At 37.0% G+C, this 17,903-nt stretch overlaps 3 protein-coding genes across 3 annotated transcripts; 2 read left to right on the top strand and 1 right to left on the bottom strand.

Annotated features, from left to right (window-relative positions):
• On the bottom strand, positions 1 to 4,050 carry LOC142641229 (leucine aminopeptidase). The gene is made up of 4 exons (XM_075815629.1): positions 2,935 to 4,050; positions 1,913 to 2,146; positions 1,317 to 1,643; positions 1 to 480 (listed from the first exon to the last, which is right to left on the bottom strand). The coding sequence occupies exons 1-4, from the start codon at positions 3,919 to 3,921 to the stop codon at positions 184 to 186; spliced, it is 1,845 nt and encodes a 614-aa protein (XP_075671744.1). The 5' UTR covers positions 3,922 to 4,050; the 3' UTR covers positions 1 to 183.
• Positions 4,051 to 7,271: 3,221 nt separating this feature from the next.
• LOC142639195 (protein TONNEAU 1a-like) lies at positions 7,272 to 11,778 on the top strand. Its single transcript, XM_075813320.1, has 8 exons — positions 7,272 to 7,500; positions 8,385 to 8,517; positions 9,006 to 9,094; positions 9,216 to 9,338; positions 10,010 to 10,143; positions 10,265 to 10,290; positions 10,373 to 10,529; positions 11,486 to 11,778. The coding sequence occupies exons 1-8, from the start codon at positions 7,414 to 7,416 to the stop codon at positions 11,535 to 11,537; spliced, it is 801 nt and encodes a 266-aa protein (XP_075669435.1). The 5' UTR covers positions 7,272 to 7,413; the 3' UTR covers positions 11,538 to 11,778.
• Positions 11,779 to 12,717: 939 nt separating this feature from the next.
• On the top strand, positions 12,718 to 17,524 carry LOC142639194 (putative adenylate kinase 6, chloroplastic). Its single transcript, XM_075813319.1, has 4 exons — positions 12,718 to 13,277; positions 14,669 to 14,809; positions 15,513 to 15,785; positions 16,904 to 17,524. The coding sequence occupies exons 1-4, from the start codon at positions 12,942 to 12,944 to the stop codon at positions 17,045 to 17,047; spliced, it is 894 nt and encodes a 297-aa protein (XP_075669434.1). The 5' UTR covers positions 12,718 to 12,941; the 3' UTR covers positions 17,048 to 17,524.
• The last annotated feature ends 379 nt before the right edge of the window (positions 17,525 to 17,903 follow it).

Genomic DNA, 17,903 nt, shown 5'->3' with positions numbered 1-17,903 from the left:
TTTAGAACAAGCAGTTAATCCTTGATCTCATGAAATTTCCAAAATGTTAGTTGATACAGCCTATACAGCATCATCCAAGATGCATATATTCAAGAAAATCAGTTGTTATGAGCCTACAGATTTAGATACATCAAGGATTTGCTTCAGGAATTCAGTTCATATAACATTATTGTTAATACCACTCTAGAGGTGCTTGGCAAAGATTGATTCGACAACACCTTGAGCTATAGGATGATAACAGTCCCGAGCCTCTGCAAACACTCTTTTAGCCAAAATCTTCTCCTCTTCCTTTCCAGTGCCTTGTACAAGAGCAGTGTAGAGTGGGCGAAGGTACTTCATCCTTCCAACTGACTTCAGTGTTTTCTCCACCTCACCATAATAATCTCTGCACTTAGCCGAAATGGCCAGTTGGAGAAAGGCAACCTTTACTTCATAATCCTTTGATTCTGACAGCCTATAGCGTTCATCCAAGGCCAAGATCTGCATATCAAATGCAATAAATGATAACTGTAAGAAAACACCAGCTTACTTTCTGACCCTGGATATTTTTGGGTCCAAGGGATTAAATATGGAACAATAAGAAATACATCAAAAAGCTTGAAATATATGGGCACAAATCAACCAAAGCATTACAAGCAACAATTGGCAATAATGGATCTTTGATTCTTGAAAAAACAGATAATACATTTTTTTTATACAAATATAGCACACATTTGAGAGATTTATAATAAATAAAAAAATACAAGAAAATGTGCACTGCTTGCATAGTGACCCAGTGGATCTAGCTACTTTCATGTAGGAGGTTAGATGGCCACTGCCTTTGAACACCAACAAGAACTCTAGCTGATATGTGTATATATAATACATTTGAGAAATGTACAAAAAATACAAGAAAACGTACACTGCTTACATAGTGACCCAGTGGATCTATGGATCAAGCCTTTGAAAACCAACAAGAACTCTTGCTGTGGGGAGGGTGCCTAGACATTTCATCTTCAAAGCTTATTTCTAGTCTAATAAAACCCCTTTTTTCTTTTTTTTCCCCTTCTCAGAAGAAATATAAGGCATTATTCAGCTAGTTCTGTCACACCAAATAAAATAGTGATAATTTTCCATAAAATAACTACTAAAGCAGGAGTCTTAAACCAGCATACACAAATTGCCTCAACGTCACTCAAAATCCATTTCTTCCAGTCAAAGACATCCTTAAAATGATGTATTGGATGGTAAAATTACTATATTCAAGGGATAAGAAAAGAGTAGATAAACTGAAATAAAAAACAATTTGGAAACTCTATCAAGATCAGAAACACCACCTGTGAAGCTTCAACAGCTTTGGGCAGGTTCTCCAAGTAAAGTTCCCATTCCTGCCCTTGCCAATCTGCAACTTCATCCTCCCTTGGCATCCGCCCAAGCTTAAACTCATTGGCAAGAGATACAATCTTCGTGTATATATTGGAAACTGGTTCATAAGCATCAGGAGGGATACCAGTGCCCTCGGTCCATAATTCTAGGTCAATGTCTTTCTCTATTCCAGGGACATTGGCTTTCAAGAAGTCCAGAAATGTCTCCGTATCAATTGACTTGAATTTAAAAGTGTTAATATACTTCTTGAGGAATTCATCAAATGCAGGCCTTCCAATCTACACATCCCAGAGGATAAACAAAATTGGTTAGGATATTCTTTTACACAAACAACACCCAGTTACTCAAGTATTAGTGGACATTAATTCATATAGACTCTCAGGATTCTTGCGGTAAGACTCCTATAACTATTACAACGCACAGATAACAACTTTAATTTGGTAAAGACACTAACAATATGACATATTAATATGTTTCCAGGAGGGGGAAAAGAAACACATGCACGAAAGACACACTAAGATGCAGTAAAAAAAGTCATTTAACACACCTGACGTTCAATACGCCATAGAAACTGGAAACCTTTCTCATATGGAACTTGAGAATATACGTCATCTGGGTCCACTCCTTCCTGATTGGTTTTGAGTTTTGTGAACTCCATGTTGTCCTTGAAACGCTCCATTTCCTCATTTAACCCCTTCCAACCAATTCCAATATTCAATGCAGCTCTGTCCTCCCCTTGTACGGCTTCAACAATCCTTCTCTCCGCATAAGTTGTAAAACCCTATGAAAAGAAATAAGAAAACTAATCCCATTTGCAGAGAACAAAAGGCAACAAAGCACACATAATAATGATATATCTCAACCGGTAAACCAGTTATTCATCATCTATGATTTTACCGTATATTTCATATTCAATGCCCCAAAATCCTTTTCTTCTACTTGAAATCAGATCCCCACAACAACAGGAAAAAAAAAAAAACCCAAACCTTTAAACTGCTCTTTGGCTATCAACAAAGTCCACAAAAAGGAAAGACACTCAAGTGACCTGTTTTCTTAAGCAGCTAAGCAATTCAAACATTTTCAACAATTTTCCTCTTCTTGCCTCATACTTCCAAACAGCCAAGAACAGGGTAAACAATTCTCATAGCAAGGCACATCATACATGGAAAATAAACATACGTACAAAAGGATCACCCAAGTCAGATATGAATTTACTCATCCCTAACAGAACATAGCAAACCAATAGACAATTTGCCACTCAATTGGGTTAATAACCCCACCCACAAACAATAGTGATATCTAGGACACTATACACACTCAAGCCTCGCCAATCACATTCATTGTTACATCAATTTGTAAGCTTTTTTTTTTTTTTTTTGAATAATTAAAAAAATGGCTCTCCGATTTGTAAGCTTGCATTTTATAGTAAAAAAATTTAAAAATAAAAAATAGTGGTGTTTCTGACTATATGAGAGTGACATTCCACCGCTACATCACTAGCATTTGCTCAAAAAGATAAACTTGAACAAATCCAATTACTCCAAAAACACACAATTTTATAAGCCATACCTCATTCAACCAAAAATGGTCATTGGTCTTGTTAGTGATCAAATTCCCAGTCCAACTATGAGCAAGCTCATGAGCCACCACCTGGGCTCCACTAGCGTCGCCTTTAATCACCGTCGGCGTCAAGAACACCATCCTCGGATTCTCCATCCCACCGTACGGAAAGCTCGGCGGCAACACCAGCAAATCGAACCTCTCCCAATCGTACGGTCCAAAAAGCCTCTCACCTTGCTGCACCATCTCCTCCGTGCCGGCGAACTCCCTCGCTGCCTCGTCCAGCACCGGCCCCGCCGCCTCCGCATAGACCCTAGTCCTCGGCCCCACCTCCCTGAACCCCAGCTCCCCGACGGCGAAAGCGAACAGGTACGTCGGGATAGGCTGGTCCATCACGAACTCCTCCACCGCCCTCCCCTCCGCGGTCCACGTCACGTGCGGCGGCGGCGGCGCGTGAGACGGGGAAGACTCGCTCGGCGACCGGCGAGTGACGTGGCGGGCGGACATGACGGCGGAGAGAGAGGAGGGGACGTTGAGGAGGCAAGTGTAGGTCACGCGCGCGGCGGGGGTGTCCTGGCAGGGGAAAACCGAGCGCGCGTGGATGGACTGGCATTGCGTGTAGACGAAAGGCAAGGTCTTGTTGAAGGTCTGAGGTGGAGAGAGCCACTGGAGGGCGGAGGAGGAAGGAGAGGTGGAGTAGACGACGAGGAAGGAGGAGTGGTTGGAGAGGGAGAGGGTGAGGTGGCGGCCTCTGATTGGGTCCTGGTCGGAGGAGAGAGAGAAGGGGATGGGAGCTTGGGACTGTGGGTCGAGGACGGAGTGGATGGTGAGAGAGCGCGTGTCGAGAGAGAGTGGGCCGGTGTGGGGGGTAGAGAGAGAGAGGAGAGCGGTGGCGTGGATGGTGGAGGATGGGAAGTCGAGGTAGAGAGAGAGAGCGATGTGGGTCGTTACTGGGTGGGTCGAGTCCGTGAACGAGTGTGGGTCTATGGGTGCCATTTTTTTTGTCGGGTTTGAGAGAGAGAGAGAGGGAGTGTGTGTGCGCGTTTGTGTTTTAGTCTTAGATTTGTAGAAGAAGAAGAAGAGTTGGGGAATGAATACCGCAGGGGAGTACGAGAAAATGAGCTATGAGTTATGAGCTATGACTGTATTTTCAGTCGTGACGTTAATGCCGTGGGGTTAGTTTAGTCTTTTAGAGTGGTTCGCAACAACATGGCTGACTTAGTGGATTTTAACTTGTTTTATCCTGCTGGATTTGAGGTTCCAAGTCAATTTTTCTTGTAATTATTCTTAACATGGCGGATAGGAGACTGCACATTTCAAAGAAATAATTGAGAATAGATTTTGATATTGTTTATTATGTTGAAAGTTAAATAAAAAAAAATTCAGATTACTGTTCACAAGAATCACCTGTACTGTTTATGTCTAATGAATAGTACAATAAGCACTGGTTTTATAAAAAAAAACCGCCCGACGTGCAAAACGCGCATGCCGACGCGCAAAACAAACTCCCTCTGTTTGTTAATGTGATAGGACTATTTTTGGCTACCTTTTTCACTCTTTTTTCAACAAAGAAGATTTGGAGAATAATAATAACTGTTAAGTGTGCATTCCACTAATAAAGTCCCACCATGGAAGATTTTAATACATGCGTGGTATCTATTCTAACATTCTATTACAAGTTCACTTAAGCTATTAAATCTATTCAATATTCTATTAGAAGTTTACTACTCACTAAAGCTATTAAAGTAGGGTCCGATTAACTTATTGTATTATTTTTAAGGAAAAACAACAACAACAACAAACAAACAAACAAACAAAAAGAGGAGAGAATGTTATGTTGAGGTGATGATTGTGATCGGTATTATTATGTAATAAAAGTGATATAAGTTGAGGTGTCATGTAATTTTAATATTGCATTATTTCTGTGGGGGGTAAAAAGATCCTGATGGGAACATGGGCATTTTGGGCCGTGTTAAGGAAGGCCGACCTGACCCTGGGTTTGGAAATTGTTAATACTATGGGTCGGCCCATGCGCCGAGGGTCCGAGGACCCAGCCGAGGGTGAACTTACCCTCGGACTGACACCGGAGAACCCGGGACTTCATGGTACAGGTTAGGGAATGACACGGTCAAGATCAATGGTTAAAAGGGGTGAACCCTTGAATGCCCCAGAAGCACCAGTGTTGAAGAAATGTCAAAGACAAAGGCTGCTACCTCCACATTAAAGACCCTGCACCTACCACCCCGCCGCATTAATGGGGAGGTGACACTTAAACGATGGAAGGGAAACTTCTAGTTACTGTTCAAAGGTACTAAGAAAAGAAATATCTATACTAAGGGAGGAGTTGGGGGCAACACGTGTATAAAGTATTAAGAAGAAGAGTATTTAAGAAAGACCTGGAACAGAAATGAGAACGGAACTTTTTGTAACCTAAAAAGAAAAAAAGACAAAGAGAGAGATAATATAAGAACAGCTCTCGGCTTACGTCCGAGGAGACCTATTTACGTTACTCTTTGCTGTTTCCTAATACTGGCAATCTTTAGTTTGTCATTTAATCTTCACTCACTTCTAACCTGGGTTTCAAGCCCACTCTCTACAAGTTTTCATTGTTTAAGGCTCATTGGGCCTGAGCCCATAACTGTTCTTGGGTCCAGGTGCAATTGTGCACTTACAATTTCTATTTTACCACTTCAATGAGTTATGAACAAAATTGTGAAATTTGTTTTTTGTAGTATTGTTGTGTTGAATATTATTTGCTCAAGTATCGCTATTGTTAGAATTGTGTAGTTAAATAATTAAATTTATCATTTCTTAATAACTTAAATTTTTGAGATAATAAAAAATTTAGCATAATATCAAAGAAAAAGCTCCCACGTTTGAGAATATCTCAACACCATTACTTGCTTTTACAAAATAAACAAATAAAGCTTTTGCTTCCTACTTTGAGGCATAGGATTTCAAATTTTACCAACCTACCTACTTTGGTAAAATTCTCATCGTTCACACACACAAATGATGCAATCACATATTTACATCTATCGTAATAAAAGAAAATTTTTCATAACAAAATAAAAATAAATAAATACATTTCTTCATTCCGCATCCTATAAAATTCCTTAAGATTTTATTCTTTAAAAAAGAAAAAGAAAAAAAATTCCTCCTTTAAATCATTGTTTTCTTCATTTAATTTGTTGGAATCACCTTTTCTCCTACCCTTGGAACTTTGGTCCCGTGATTCTTCTTGCCATCATTATTGTATGAATACTCTCGTGATTCGTTTTTCAAAAGAACATCGCATGCATCGTTTTGTTTATTTATTTTTTTATTTTATTTTATTATTATTTTTTTGCTGAATACCATTTTCTTTCTTCAAGAACTAATCCATTACAATCATCCAGATCCCAGTCCCACTAATTAACACAACATTCATAAACTTGATTGGTATGTTTGGTCTTTGGTGTCAATTCGATTCAGCTTGCACCAAAAATTTGACTTTATAACATTCTCATAATTCCCTAATTATTAAAGGGGGAGCATGCATCATGATACATAATAACACCCCTTACTTAAGTAATAACAATGAAAGAGAACCTTCCATCACCATGAGCCATGAAAACCAAACGGAGCAAAGGAAAAAAAAAATCACCATTTGAAAAAAGTGATCAATTTCATTATTTTAATTGCTAAGCCTTGACGATTAAAGATACAGGTTTAGTGTCGCACGGTTTGCTTATTACAGATGGTGTGTTGTTGAGTTTTTTTTTTTTTTTTTTCTGAATTATCCTACTCTTGTTCAAAGAGTAAAAAAGTTGCATATTATCATTTGTTTGGCCAAGTTAGCAACTAATTTTCCAGATAGTGTAGTATGCATAGAGGATGTTCCATCATCAATTTTATCTTTCGTTCAGACTGATTTGGCTTCCTTTTTAAAATAAAGTTAACTGTCTTTTTTCTCAAAAAGAAATTGCTAAGAGCCTTATAACTCAACTGATCCCTTAACCAACCATCGAATTATAAAAAAACAATATATCATTACTCAAATTAAATATTATATGCGTTAATTCAATGATGTCATAATGATATATATATATATATATAATGGTTCATCAAAAAAAAATATATATATATATATATATATAATGGTTTCCACTCTCAAAAAAAGAACTCTATAGTTTGAAACATATGTAATCTATTTGGGCCAAACAGTCAAAGTCCTTATTAGCATTGGGCTCTTATGAATCACTGACTGGACCCAAATCCAGCTGCACCCACCACCTTTGCATTGGAGAAGTAGAGCCCACATTAACCAAAAATAAACCCATCATGACACCCAACCCCCCCAACTCTCCATTCATGATTCATCTCTCTCCCTCCATTCCTTTCTCTCTCTCTCTCTCTCTCTCTCTCTCTAACCTGAAAGCAAATCTGTGAGAGCGAGTGAGCAAAACAAAACAACCAACCAAAGAAAAAGAAGCGAAACCCTAAAAAATGGATGACTATACGAGGGAGATGATGGACCTGAAGACCCTCGTCACTCGGACTCTCGAGAAGAAGGGCGTCCTCGCCAAGATCCGGGTTTAATTTCCCACTCTAACCTCTCTCTCTCTCTCTCACTTTTTCGTTCAATTTCTGTGTTCGTTTTTCCAATTGGTAATTTTGCATCGAAATTTGTCTTCTTTTTTTTTTTGAGCTAATTGTGTGATAATGCTAACCACTTAGTTGATGTTGATTCGGTTTTTGGATTGGAAGAATTTAGGTTCTAGGAAATGTGGTTATTTTTGGCGTAAAATTATTAGGGTTTTTTATGTTGTTTAGTTTGGAGCTGAGCTGGGTTTTTGAGAATGTGAGTTAGGTTTTGATTATGAAATTTAGTTTCACGAGCATTTAATTAATGAAGCTCTAGCTCAACTGGCACCTAGGTGGAGGTGAGGTCGCGGGTTCAAGACCCACGGGTGTTTGTTAACTTACCATTCTTAAAAAAGATCAAGGAAGATGATTGATCCGCTGCAGTGTGCTTTTAATTTTAAAGAACTGTGTATCAGTTTGAAACTTTCTCGGTTTTTATAAAAAAAGGTAATGTTTTTGTTAAAAAGATTTGGGTTCAATTTGAAGGACGAATAAAAGTCTATAAAATAGCTTTTGTGGAAGAAGTAAAAAAGGACACGTCAATTAAGGAGGAAACGGAGAGTGTGGCTTAGGATAGGAATGGTGGAAAAGGGTACCCAAAATTATGGTTTTTTTAAATTCATATGTTGAATTGGTACCTTTGATGGGTAGATTTTGCAAAAAATAATAAATATAACTGACCCTGAGTACAGTTGATGAAGAATTAGTGAAGTGACTCCAATAAGTTGGGATTTGTTGGATTGAGTTTTAAGCTTTATTACCAAGAGGAATTGAACGATTCCATCAATGTTAAAACTTTCACTAATTGATTCATGTTGTTGGATTTTTGCTAGGCCGAACTCAGAGCAAGTGTGTTTGAGGCAATTGAAGAGGAGGATCGGGTAGTTGAAAAAGAAGAAGGCTTGCCTCCTGCATTACTTGGTAGCTGCAATGATCGTGCAAAACAACTTCATGCTTCTCCCTCAGGTTCCTTTACGTATCTATATTCTTTCCTGTTTGTTTAATACATTCAGTCCAGTTTAGATGGATCAGGTGTAAGCCAATTAAGGTCTTAAGGCTTCAGTCCATATGCATTAAATGAGAGTCAAAATTAATATTTTGCCTTTGAAACCAGATGTTTGGCACGTTATTTAGGTGATCCTTTCAGAGTAACTTTGATTCTTAACCAATATTATCCGAGTTCTTCATGTAAAGAATAAAATGATGTGCAATGCGCCTACATGGCTTCTGTTCCACCTTAAATGTTAGGTTTTAATTTTTCATTGCGATTTCTTGATTTTCTTGCCTCTTCTTTTACTAACCATGCAATTGATGTGGAACATATGAAAATGGTGGCGTCTTGCTGCAGAACGTGATGCATCTGCATGTTACTGCTGTAATTATGAGGGTTTAAAGTATTATTTATGGCAATATTTCTAATTTATTCCTCTTTCATTACACTCTTTTAATTGCAGGACGGCTACTTACTGCTCTTATATGCGAATACCTAGACTGGGCGCAATTAAATCATACACTAAAAGTTTATTTGCCAGAGTGTAATTTGGTAATTGATGTGGAACATATGAAAATTCTCTTGTGGTTTATAGTATTGCTGATTTTGTTGCAATAACTTATGAACTAATTTGTTCAATTTGCTTCTAACTTATATGGGGATTATTTTGTAGCAAAAAGATTCTTGGAAAGCTGAGTTGAAAGAATTTAGTAGCAAGAATGGATATGATCTCAACAGGAATGGTGATAGTGGTCCTTTGCTTTTGGATGTGCTTGAAGGATTCTTAAAGTTTGAGGTTTGATATTAGATCTCATATAGACATCAATATTTTCATATTCAATTGAAAATTTGTGTGGTTCAACTAACACTTCCTAGTGTTTCAATTAAGACATTTAGGGTTCAAATCCCCTCCCCCCCAACCCCCCACCCCCCAACTATCAAATTATCCACAAAAAATAATAATAAAGTGTGGTAACTAACATGATAATGCTAACTTTGTGCATCAAGGTTGATTAGACCGTCCTATGTAGGAGTACTATGTACGATTTTATACATGTATGTTTCCATGCATTTATGATTAATTTCTTCCAAGGATGCTTAATTAGAAGGACTAGGAATTAGATACGTAAGTGGGTTGTCTGATCTAGACATGTGCATTTTAACATCTCCTCTACCAAGTCATCTTTGTATGTTAAGAATAGTAGCAGCCTTCTTGATGTATATAATGGTAGCCACAATGAAGCTTTAATTTTTAATTTTAATTTTTTTGATGAATGTGATTTGCAACACTGATGCTCTGGAATTAACTAATGATTGGTATTTATATGAATGTTCAAAATTTGAGATATGGTCTTGAAAAGAAAAAGAAAAAGAAAAGGATTGTATGTATGTAGATATATGTATTATTCAATTTTGATTTTTTGTTTTTAAATTGATTAATTGTTCCTTTGAATCATGTTTTGATAGAACCTATCCCAAGCGAGGGGTACTGGAAGAAGGTTAACTGCTCAAGAAACTGAGTCCTTATCCAATTTAGAGCCCAGGAACATTCGAAGGCCTTCTTCATCATCAGTTGGTGGGGGCTTACCTCCACTGGGAAGGTTCTGCTCCTACATCACTTTTCATTTTCTTACCCTAACTTGTTTAATCTGTCTTTTCCCTTTCCCCATTCTTTTCCTTCACTCCCATTGATACTTTGGTTTGTTGGTGTGCAAATTCTAGGTCTGTTCCTTCTTCCCAGGCATCGGGTAAGTAATGAAACTATTTGTGATTTCCTTCCAGTATCTGCTTGCTTGTGATTTTCTTTACCTGATATGTTCTAGCATTCAGATCGTAGAGGAGGCTCCTCCATGTCTGGTTACAGGAAGGATGAGTACAGTTGGAGATATGACAGTGACGAGCACCCAGAGGATGTAATTCGAGCTTCAGCTGCCTTGGAGAACCTTCAGTTGGATAGAAAAGCTCGAAATCTTACTACATCCTGGCGGTTTGTTCTGATACCCCAATCAACAAATTTGTTTCTATTTTCCATTCGTTACAAGTGAAAAATAAATAAAGGATATTGATTATTGACTCTAGAAACATCCAACATACCTACATACTGTTTCCCTTGTGGACTGCTAGAAAATTAACACTTTGTGGGGGATGGAGATTGCTATTTCCATCATCACCACCACGACCATCATCATTTAGCAGGAGGTCAATTGTTAAAAGATGTAGTGTAGGCTAGGGCTAGCTATGCCTCATAATTGCCTATCTTACTGCCCGAGTAGTAATAATCATATTATTAATGTTTGGTTGGTGGAAAAATTTCATAGCATTGCTGTTTTCTTTTGAATGATTTAGAGTTTGTTGATGCATTTTGTTTTGTTAAGAGATGTATTAATGAATGAACAAGCATGTAATATTCGTTCAGCACTCTAGTTCAAATGTTGGCATCTCCTGTCTTTGTAAAGACAAAATGAAAGGCCAGATTACAAGTTCAAGACCCGTCATATATGCATGCATGTATAATTATATATCAATAATGATTTTTTAAAAAAAAAAATCCATGTGGTAGCTGATAGTAAAGGATGGCAACTTGTGCTCTTTTGGCCCCCTTTTTGTTTTTGTTTTTGTTTCAATTTTTCTTTTAAAGTGTGCATTTGACTCCAAATTAAAAAGTCAACTTATTTCACTATTCAGCTTATTTTTGTTACTATTCATGGACCCTACGACACTTTTAAGTACTATTCATGAGTCTCATTGTACTATTTCATCAAACTTTTACCTTTATTTACAATAGTTCAAAAAGTTTTTAGTTTTAACAAAATAAGTAGACTCCAAATAATAATTAAAAAAAAAAAAACTTGGTGTCAACATAGCTTGTGCCTGACTTAACAACCTTAACCTCATAGTTGATGCATATTGTTTTCTTAGCTTATTTGATGGATTCGGCTGCAGGCATGCTGGGGATGGAATCAGTGAAGATGATGGCAGGCCAGACCATATGTAGCTGAGTGACTTCCTTTGTACGACTGCATGTGTATTTCAATGTATTTTTTTTTTCAACTTTGAATGAGGGTAGTGATGTTATGTAAGATATTGTATTGTGATTTGATTTAGTGCTTTGATTGAGCTTTATTTAGTTTTGTTTTATTTCTGACCCATGAATTTCATATCAGTGACTTTGCCGTGTAAAAATTCCTAATTTGGAAGGATTAAATGTTGTGCGAGTGCAAAAATTAAGTTGGCTACGTAGTTCCTGGTCAGCTGTGGCGGCCTTCCCTTTTGGTTAGAATTTTTATCTCACGTTCTGGCATTTGATCTGGATTCAATCCATATACTATTCTTGACAATTCTGGTCAAGTTTCTCTTAAATATTATCTAAGCACTGCAGTCCCTTCTCTGAAAACAATGTAACATTTGGAGTAAGCTGGAGAGAGAGAGATAGGAGGGTTGAAATTATTTTTGCTTCGTTTTCCTTGAGGAAACCAATACTTTAACGATTGTTTAAATAATAGCTTTTAAGTTTAAAATATTTGAAAAGAAATACATGTGGGTGAAAAAATGTGAAAATATATATAATATTGTTTAAAAATTAAAAATTATTATTTAAAACATGTATCAAATACACCTAGGTAATCCGTGACTGTTTCTCAGTTCTCAAGAATGCCTTTGCTCCCTGCGTAGATGTGACTGATCATGATATGGCCTTTATTACCTACTGTTGTAATTGTAAGATTCATTTATTGTAAATAGAAAGGAGGATAAAAACTAGCGTAAACTCTCTTAAGTAGGATATAAAGGAGGATACAAACTAGCATAAACTCTCTTTTAACCAGAACAAGGATCCAAATTTCATGTTCCATATTGTTTTCGATTCGATCCTCAATTTGTGCTCATTTGATTTTTTTTATTTTTATATATATATAAAAAAAAAAACTCGAGCTATTCTTAAACCAAATTTCTAGGTTTGATCCTCAATGTGTGCTTATTGTGAGTTAAAAAAGTCTCTAGGTTCGATCCCCAGTGAGTACTTTTCTTATTTTACCATAAAAAGCTAAAAAAGAAGAAGAAAAGACGGATGGTCGGCAGGGTCAGCTTGTAAGCTTGAAAGTAACCCCACATAGGAAAGAAAAATCAAAGTATCATATGATATCCTTCACGAGAACCTAAACACCTCGTGGGCTAATTCAAAGGTAAACACACATCGTGGCTTTATTTCAAACGTCAAAAACTTTCTTCAGTCCTCACTTTCAGGAACAGGAACACAACACAGCACAGCACAACACAACACAACACATGCGCACAACACAATAATCCATACTTTTGCCACACTCCCCCTAACTTTTCTCTCTCTCTCTCTCTCTCTCTCTCTCTCTTGCTCTGCAACGCTCAAAATTTGGAGCATTATTCCATGGCGGTGTTGAACCGCTTATTATTGAGAGTGAGAGCGAGAGCGAGAGCCACAACTACAAGCTACTCCAAATTCCGTACCTTCTCTTCTCCTTGCTCCATAGCAAATCCAGAAGCTGACCTCAAAGCCTCTTCGTCTTCGTCTTTGCTAGGCTCAAAACCTCTACCTCTCCGCCAAGACCTCCGCCACCCAGTCCAGTGGGTTTTCCTTGGCTGCCCAGGCGTCGGAAAAGGCACCTACGCCTCTCGCCTCTCAAAACTCCTCCATGTCCCTCACATCGCCACCGGCGATCTCGTCCGCGACGAGCTCTCCTCCTCCGGTCCCCTCTCTTCCCAGGTTCAATTCCAATTGTTTTAGGAAATTGAGTCTGACTTTTTTTTTTGGGGTAAAGTGGACTTTTGAGTTACAAGTTACAACAAAGACAATTATTGTTGTTTGTTCTACACTAAGGTTATAAATTGATCCATGTTGGTGACAACTTAGTTTATTGTAACGGCCTTTGATTTGATATGTATCCATTAGCCAACTGTTTTTGTCAATGTTACTGACCAGCTCTCTACTTAATAAGATCTAACTCATCTAAGTAAAAATCAACAGGAAAACTAGAACCCCTTACCTTTTTTTTGCTAAACAGAACCCCTTACCTTTGTAGCAATGATGACATAAACAGCAACTTGATTCGCTTCTCGATAAATATGATTTCCCTTTATATCTTGACTTACTTATATATACTGACTATTATCACAATCATGAATTCTATAAAATCTTTTTCAGCTCATACTAATTTTATCATAAGGTTGTTAACAAGCCAAGGCTACAAAAAAGGCAGAGGAATTCTTAAATTCACATCAGTAGAAGTTGTAAAAAAATGACAAGTCTATTAAGAAGGGGGCAAAGAGTATGTATATAAATAGGATGGAGTGTCAAAAAAATTATAAGATATGTGGCCAATCCATATGAATCTTAATCTGTTAAGGATCCACAGCTAACCCCCAAAGTTGTGGAACTAAGACTTGGTTGTTCTTGTTTTTGAATCACCTTATATAAATGTTACACAAACCCTTATTAATACATGCTTGTAATAAATCCTCCCTTAAAGCTATAGTTTCAATCTTTGGAATAGAAATTCACCTTTTTACCTTTTACCAAGTGCTAGAACACCACCTGTTTTAAAATCTAGAACCATCCAAATTTATTTTAAACCACCCTTGTAGAGGAGGATACCATTGTATGAATCTCTTTGTTTTCAATAACTTTTCATGAACTTTCTTCATCTTAGAGATTTGCAGGAGGAAATAATCATTATACGTTCTGGCAGTCTTTTCTGAAATTATACAGGGCATTTTTTCTGACATTTTCTGCTACAATCATGTTAGAAAAGAATTTTCCTTTTATATAAAAAAAATTAGAATCATTGAATGTATCCAATTTTAAATGACATCGAACTATAGGATAGTTGAGTGTGTGCTTTCAAAGCTTATAAGTTATACGTGAAGAAAATCTGTAAAAGATTTTTTTTTTCAATGAAGATTTGATAACATGAGGACCATTTGTCTTTAGTTATTGCAAAATTTGGATAAAAACCAAAACTTCTCTGAATTTATGCTACATAAGATGAGTCTAATTTTTTGGATGAGTAATGAGTTTTTATTTTATTTTATTTTTTGCTTGGTTTTTTTAGGTGTTTCTCTGAATCGTCTTTATTTTATTTATTCTTTCATTTGCAGCTTGCAGAGATTGTTAACCAAGGGCAATTGGTTTCGGATGAAATTATAATAAATTTGTTATCCAAGCGTCTTGAAGCTGGTGAAGCTAAGGGTGAATCTGGTTTCATTCTTGATGGTTTCCCTCGAACCATAAGACAGGCAGTGAGCATTTCTTCTGATGAATTTCTTGAAAATTGAAACATTAATTTAGCGATCTCTGATATCTTGTTTGATATTGTATGGAATGAATGTTAATAAATGAAGTAGAAAAGGACAGGGGGAGGGGGGGGGGGGGTAGAGAGGCTAATAGAGTTATTGCTAAAGCTAATAAACTTCTCATCAATCTTAGACTCTTAGTACCAATTGTTACTTATCAAAATAAAAATAAAAATTGTAGTACCTGTCATGATGGTTAAGAGGATTTTCCAAATGAGACAGACAAAGTAGCTCTCTTGATAGTTCCTAAAGGTAGATGTCTAAGGGTATGGGAAATTACCATGGATTTAGTTATATAAATAACCTAGTCTGCAATGACACATCGATCCTAACACCAGCCAAAATGAATGCCACTTTTTTCCGCCTAAGCAACTGGAGGACTTATCACTTCTTTTTCAGTTACTCTAATATTACACTCTTTTCCAAATAGCATATATGTGCAAATCAAAAACATATACCCTTTCAGTTCTGTGCCATATTGGTTTCTAAGGTAAAATTATTAACAATGATAAGAAGAGTTTAAAGATTAATATTTTCCAGCTTATTCATATCCTTCTTATTGTTCTCACTTCATACTACATCTAGTGTCATTTTAATGGTGAAGAGGCCTAATAAATTATCTAAACATTATGTTTTGGCTGTTGTCCAGGAAATTCTGGAGGGGGTAACAGACATTGACTTGGTGGTTAACCTGAAGCTTCGAGAAGAAGCATTGCTTGCAAAGTGCCTTGGAAGAAGAACATGTAGTGAATGTGGAGGAAACTACAATGTTGCCTGTATTGACATAAAGGGTGAGGATGGGAGTCCTGGAATGTACATGGCTCCACTTCTTCCCCCTCCACATTGTGCATCTAAACTTATCACTCGAGCGGATGATACTGAAGAAGTTGTAAAGGAACGCCTTCGTATATATTACGAAATGGTATTGCTCCATACTCTCAAATGTTCATTGTTCAACATATTTTTATTAAAATTCTTCTTTATAATATTTTGTATTTCAAAAAATGTTAAAAAGATAGAAAGCGACCACCTATGATGCATGTACACTTTTCCCTTCTGAGCCCTGCTGAGGATTGATGTGTTGGACACTTTGCTGCGCTAAAATTGGTGTCTAGCATCTGTTTCGAGTCTTTCAGCATTTAAAAAAGCATTACCTATTTTTATCTATGAAATTGTTCATAAGATGAGGCTGTAATATCATATTGCTGTAGAAACTTATTCTGTCTATGATACATGAATGTTCACCAATGCAATGCCCTGATGTCTACATTTTTGGAATTGTGTCCTTTAATGTCCCTCTCCATATTTCTCCCTTGTCTATCACCATAATTTATGGAGCCTCTTTATGTGAATTCAATATATTAAGCTACTAAAGACTGTCTCAATTAGTACTGTAATTCCTTAACCAGTGTAGCCTCTTTTATTGTTCATTGTCATCATCATTGGGAACTCAATGGTCCGTAGGATGATATTTGATTGAATGACTGGGAACTTTATGGTCTATCTTCAAAATAGAGAATCCTTTTGCAAGTTAAAAAGAATTGAATAAAGGTTCTGGGGAAGGGGGTTAGGGTTGCTCCTGAGAATGAGGTATTGGATTTCAGTTTTTTATTTTTTTTACTTATCAAAAATAGTTGTTCCATGGTGTTTCTTAAATATGGCCACCTAGTGTTTTGATTTGCAACTGAATCTTACTACAAGTAATTGGTGTCATTTTTTAGAGTTTCGGATGCCTTAGTTGGCTTCAAGTGGTAAATTTAAAGATCTACTACTCATCTATAAGCTACTTTAGAGGAGACTCACAATCATGTGGGGTGGAAGAACATATTAGAATGGAGACATGAACATCCCTAGCTGTTGGGAGTGGGGTGCAGAACCTCATGATCAATGGTGAATGCAACTTGGGCAGTAGAAAAATACATTTCTCTAATCAATATCATACTTTAACATGACTAGTAATTATTTTTAACTTAATCAGCAATGAAATCCATTTTTTGTTCAATTAGTGAGTTTTGCACTGAAATTTCTTCATTCTTGCAGACTCAACCTGTGGAAGAATTCTACCGCAATCGTGGGAAGTTGTTGGAGTTTGATCTGCCAGGTGGGATCCCAGAATCCTGGCCAAAGCTGCTTCAAGCTCTGCATCTTGAAGACCATGATGACAAGCAGTCTGCAGCAGCATGAATTAAGTTCAATCTGTAGTATATATACGAAGTAAGCTAGTTCATTCTTTGCATGTTGAAGATATGTGCATGCATATCTGTTTAAAAACGAAGGGCAACATCATTTATGTCCAAAAAGAAGTGATACATGCCTAGGCATCTACAAGGAAGCTCCCTGTTAGGATTTTGGAGATATGTGGAATTTGTAAGATAATTGTTTGGAGAGCAAGGAGGAATTTTTATATTTTTTTAGCTTGCCTGAATACGACTGGGCCAGTGAGGGCAGCTCTACTGTTTCAAATTGTGTTGTGAGAACTTGAGGATTGAAGGTCCCATATAGAACAGATTTCCCTACTTGTGAACTGGGTCAGAGGTCATAATTCTCCCGATCCACACAATCTGGTGCATCTTGAAACCTTAACGAGTTACCATGAGTTTAGGCCATGTTACTCATATTCAAGTAATCTGTTTTTTCTTTTCTTTACCTTTTTGGGATTATTACGTGAACCATAAGTAACTTCTTGTGTCACATTTTTAACCTAGTTTTCTACACACACACACACACACAGATTGATTTAACAGCCAAACCTCATTGAGTAAAAAAATGTTCTAAATTCCTCTCCCTGATGTCTTTCTCCTTATGCATTTTTCAGAGATTTTTGTGTTCATGCAAACCACAAAAATCTAAATATTCTGCTAGTGTGTTCATTTGGTAGAAAACCTCTAGGGAAATCTTTGGAACACAATAGTTTCGAATTCGTTGTAGACGAGGTTTGTTCATGGAGGAAGTCATGTAGAAAAATTTTATGGACCACTATGGTAAAAACGAGAATGGCATTTGCTTGCATAGAGCATTTTGGATTGCAAAGGTTTTGTAG

Source organism: Castanea sativa, chromosome 6, assembly GCF_040712315.1.
Source record: "Castanea sativa cultivar Marrone di Chiusa Pesio chromosome 6, ASM4071231v1".
Lineage (NCBI taxonomy): Eukaryota > Viridiplantae > Streptophyta > Magnoliopsida > Fagales > Fagaceae > Castanea > Castanea sativa.
Note: the sequence above shows the minus strand (reverse complement) of the source record. Positions and strands in the feature narration are given on the sequence as shown.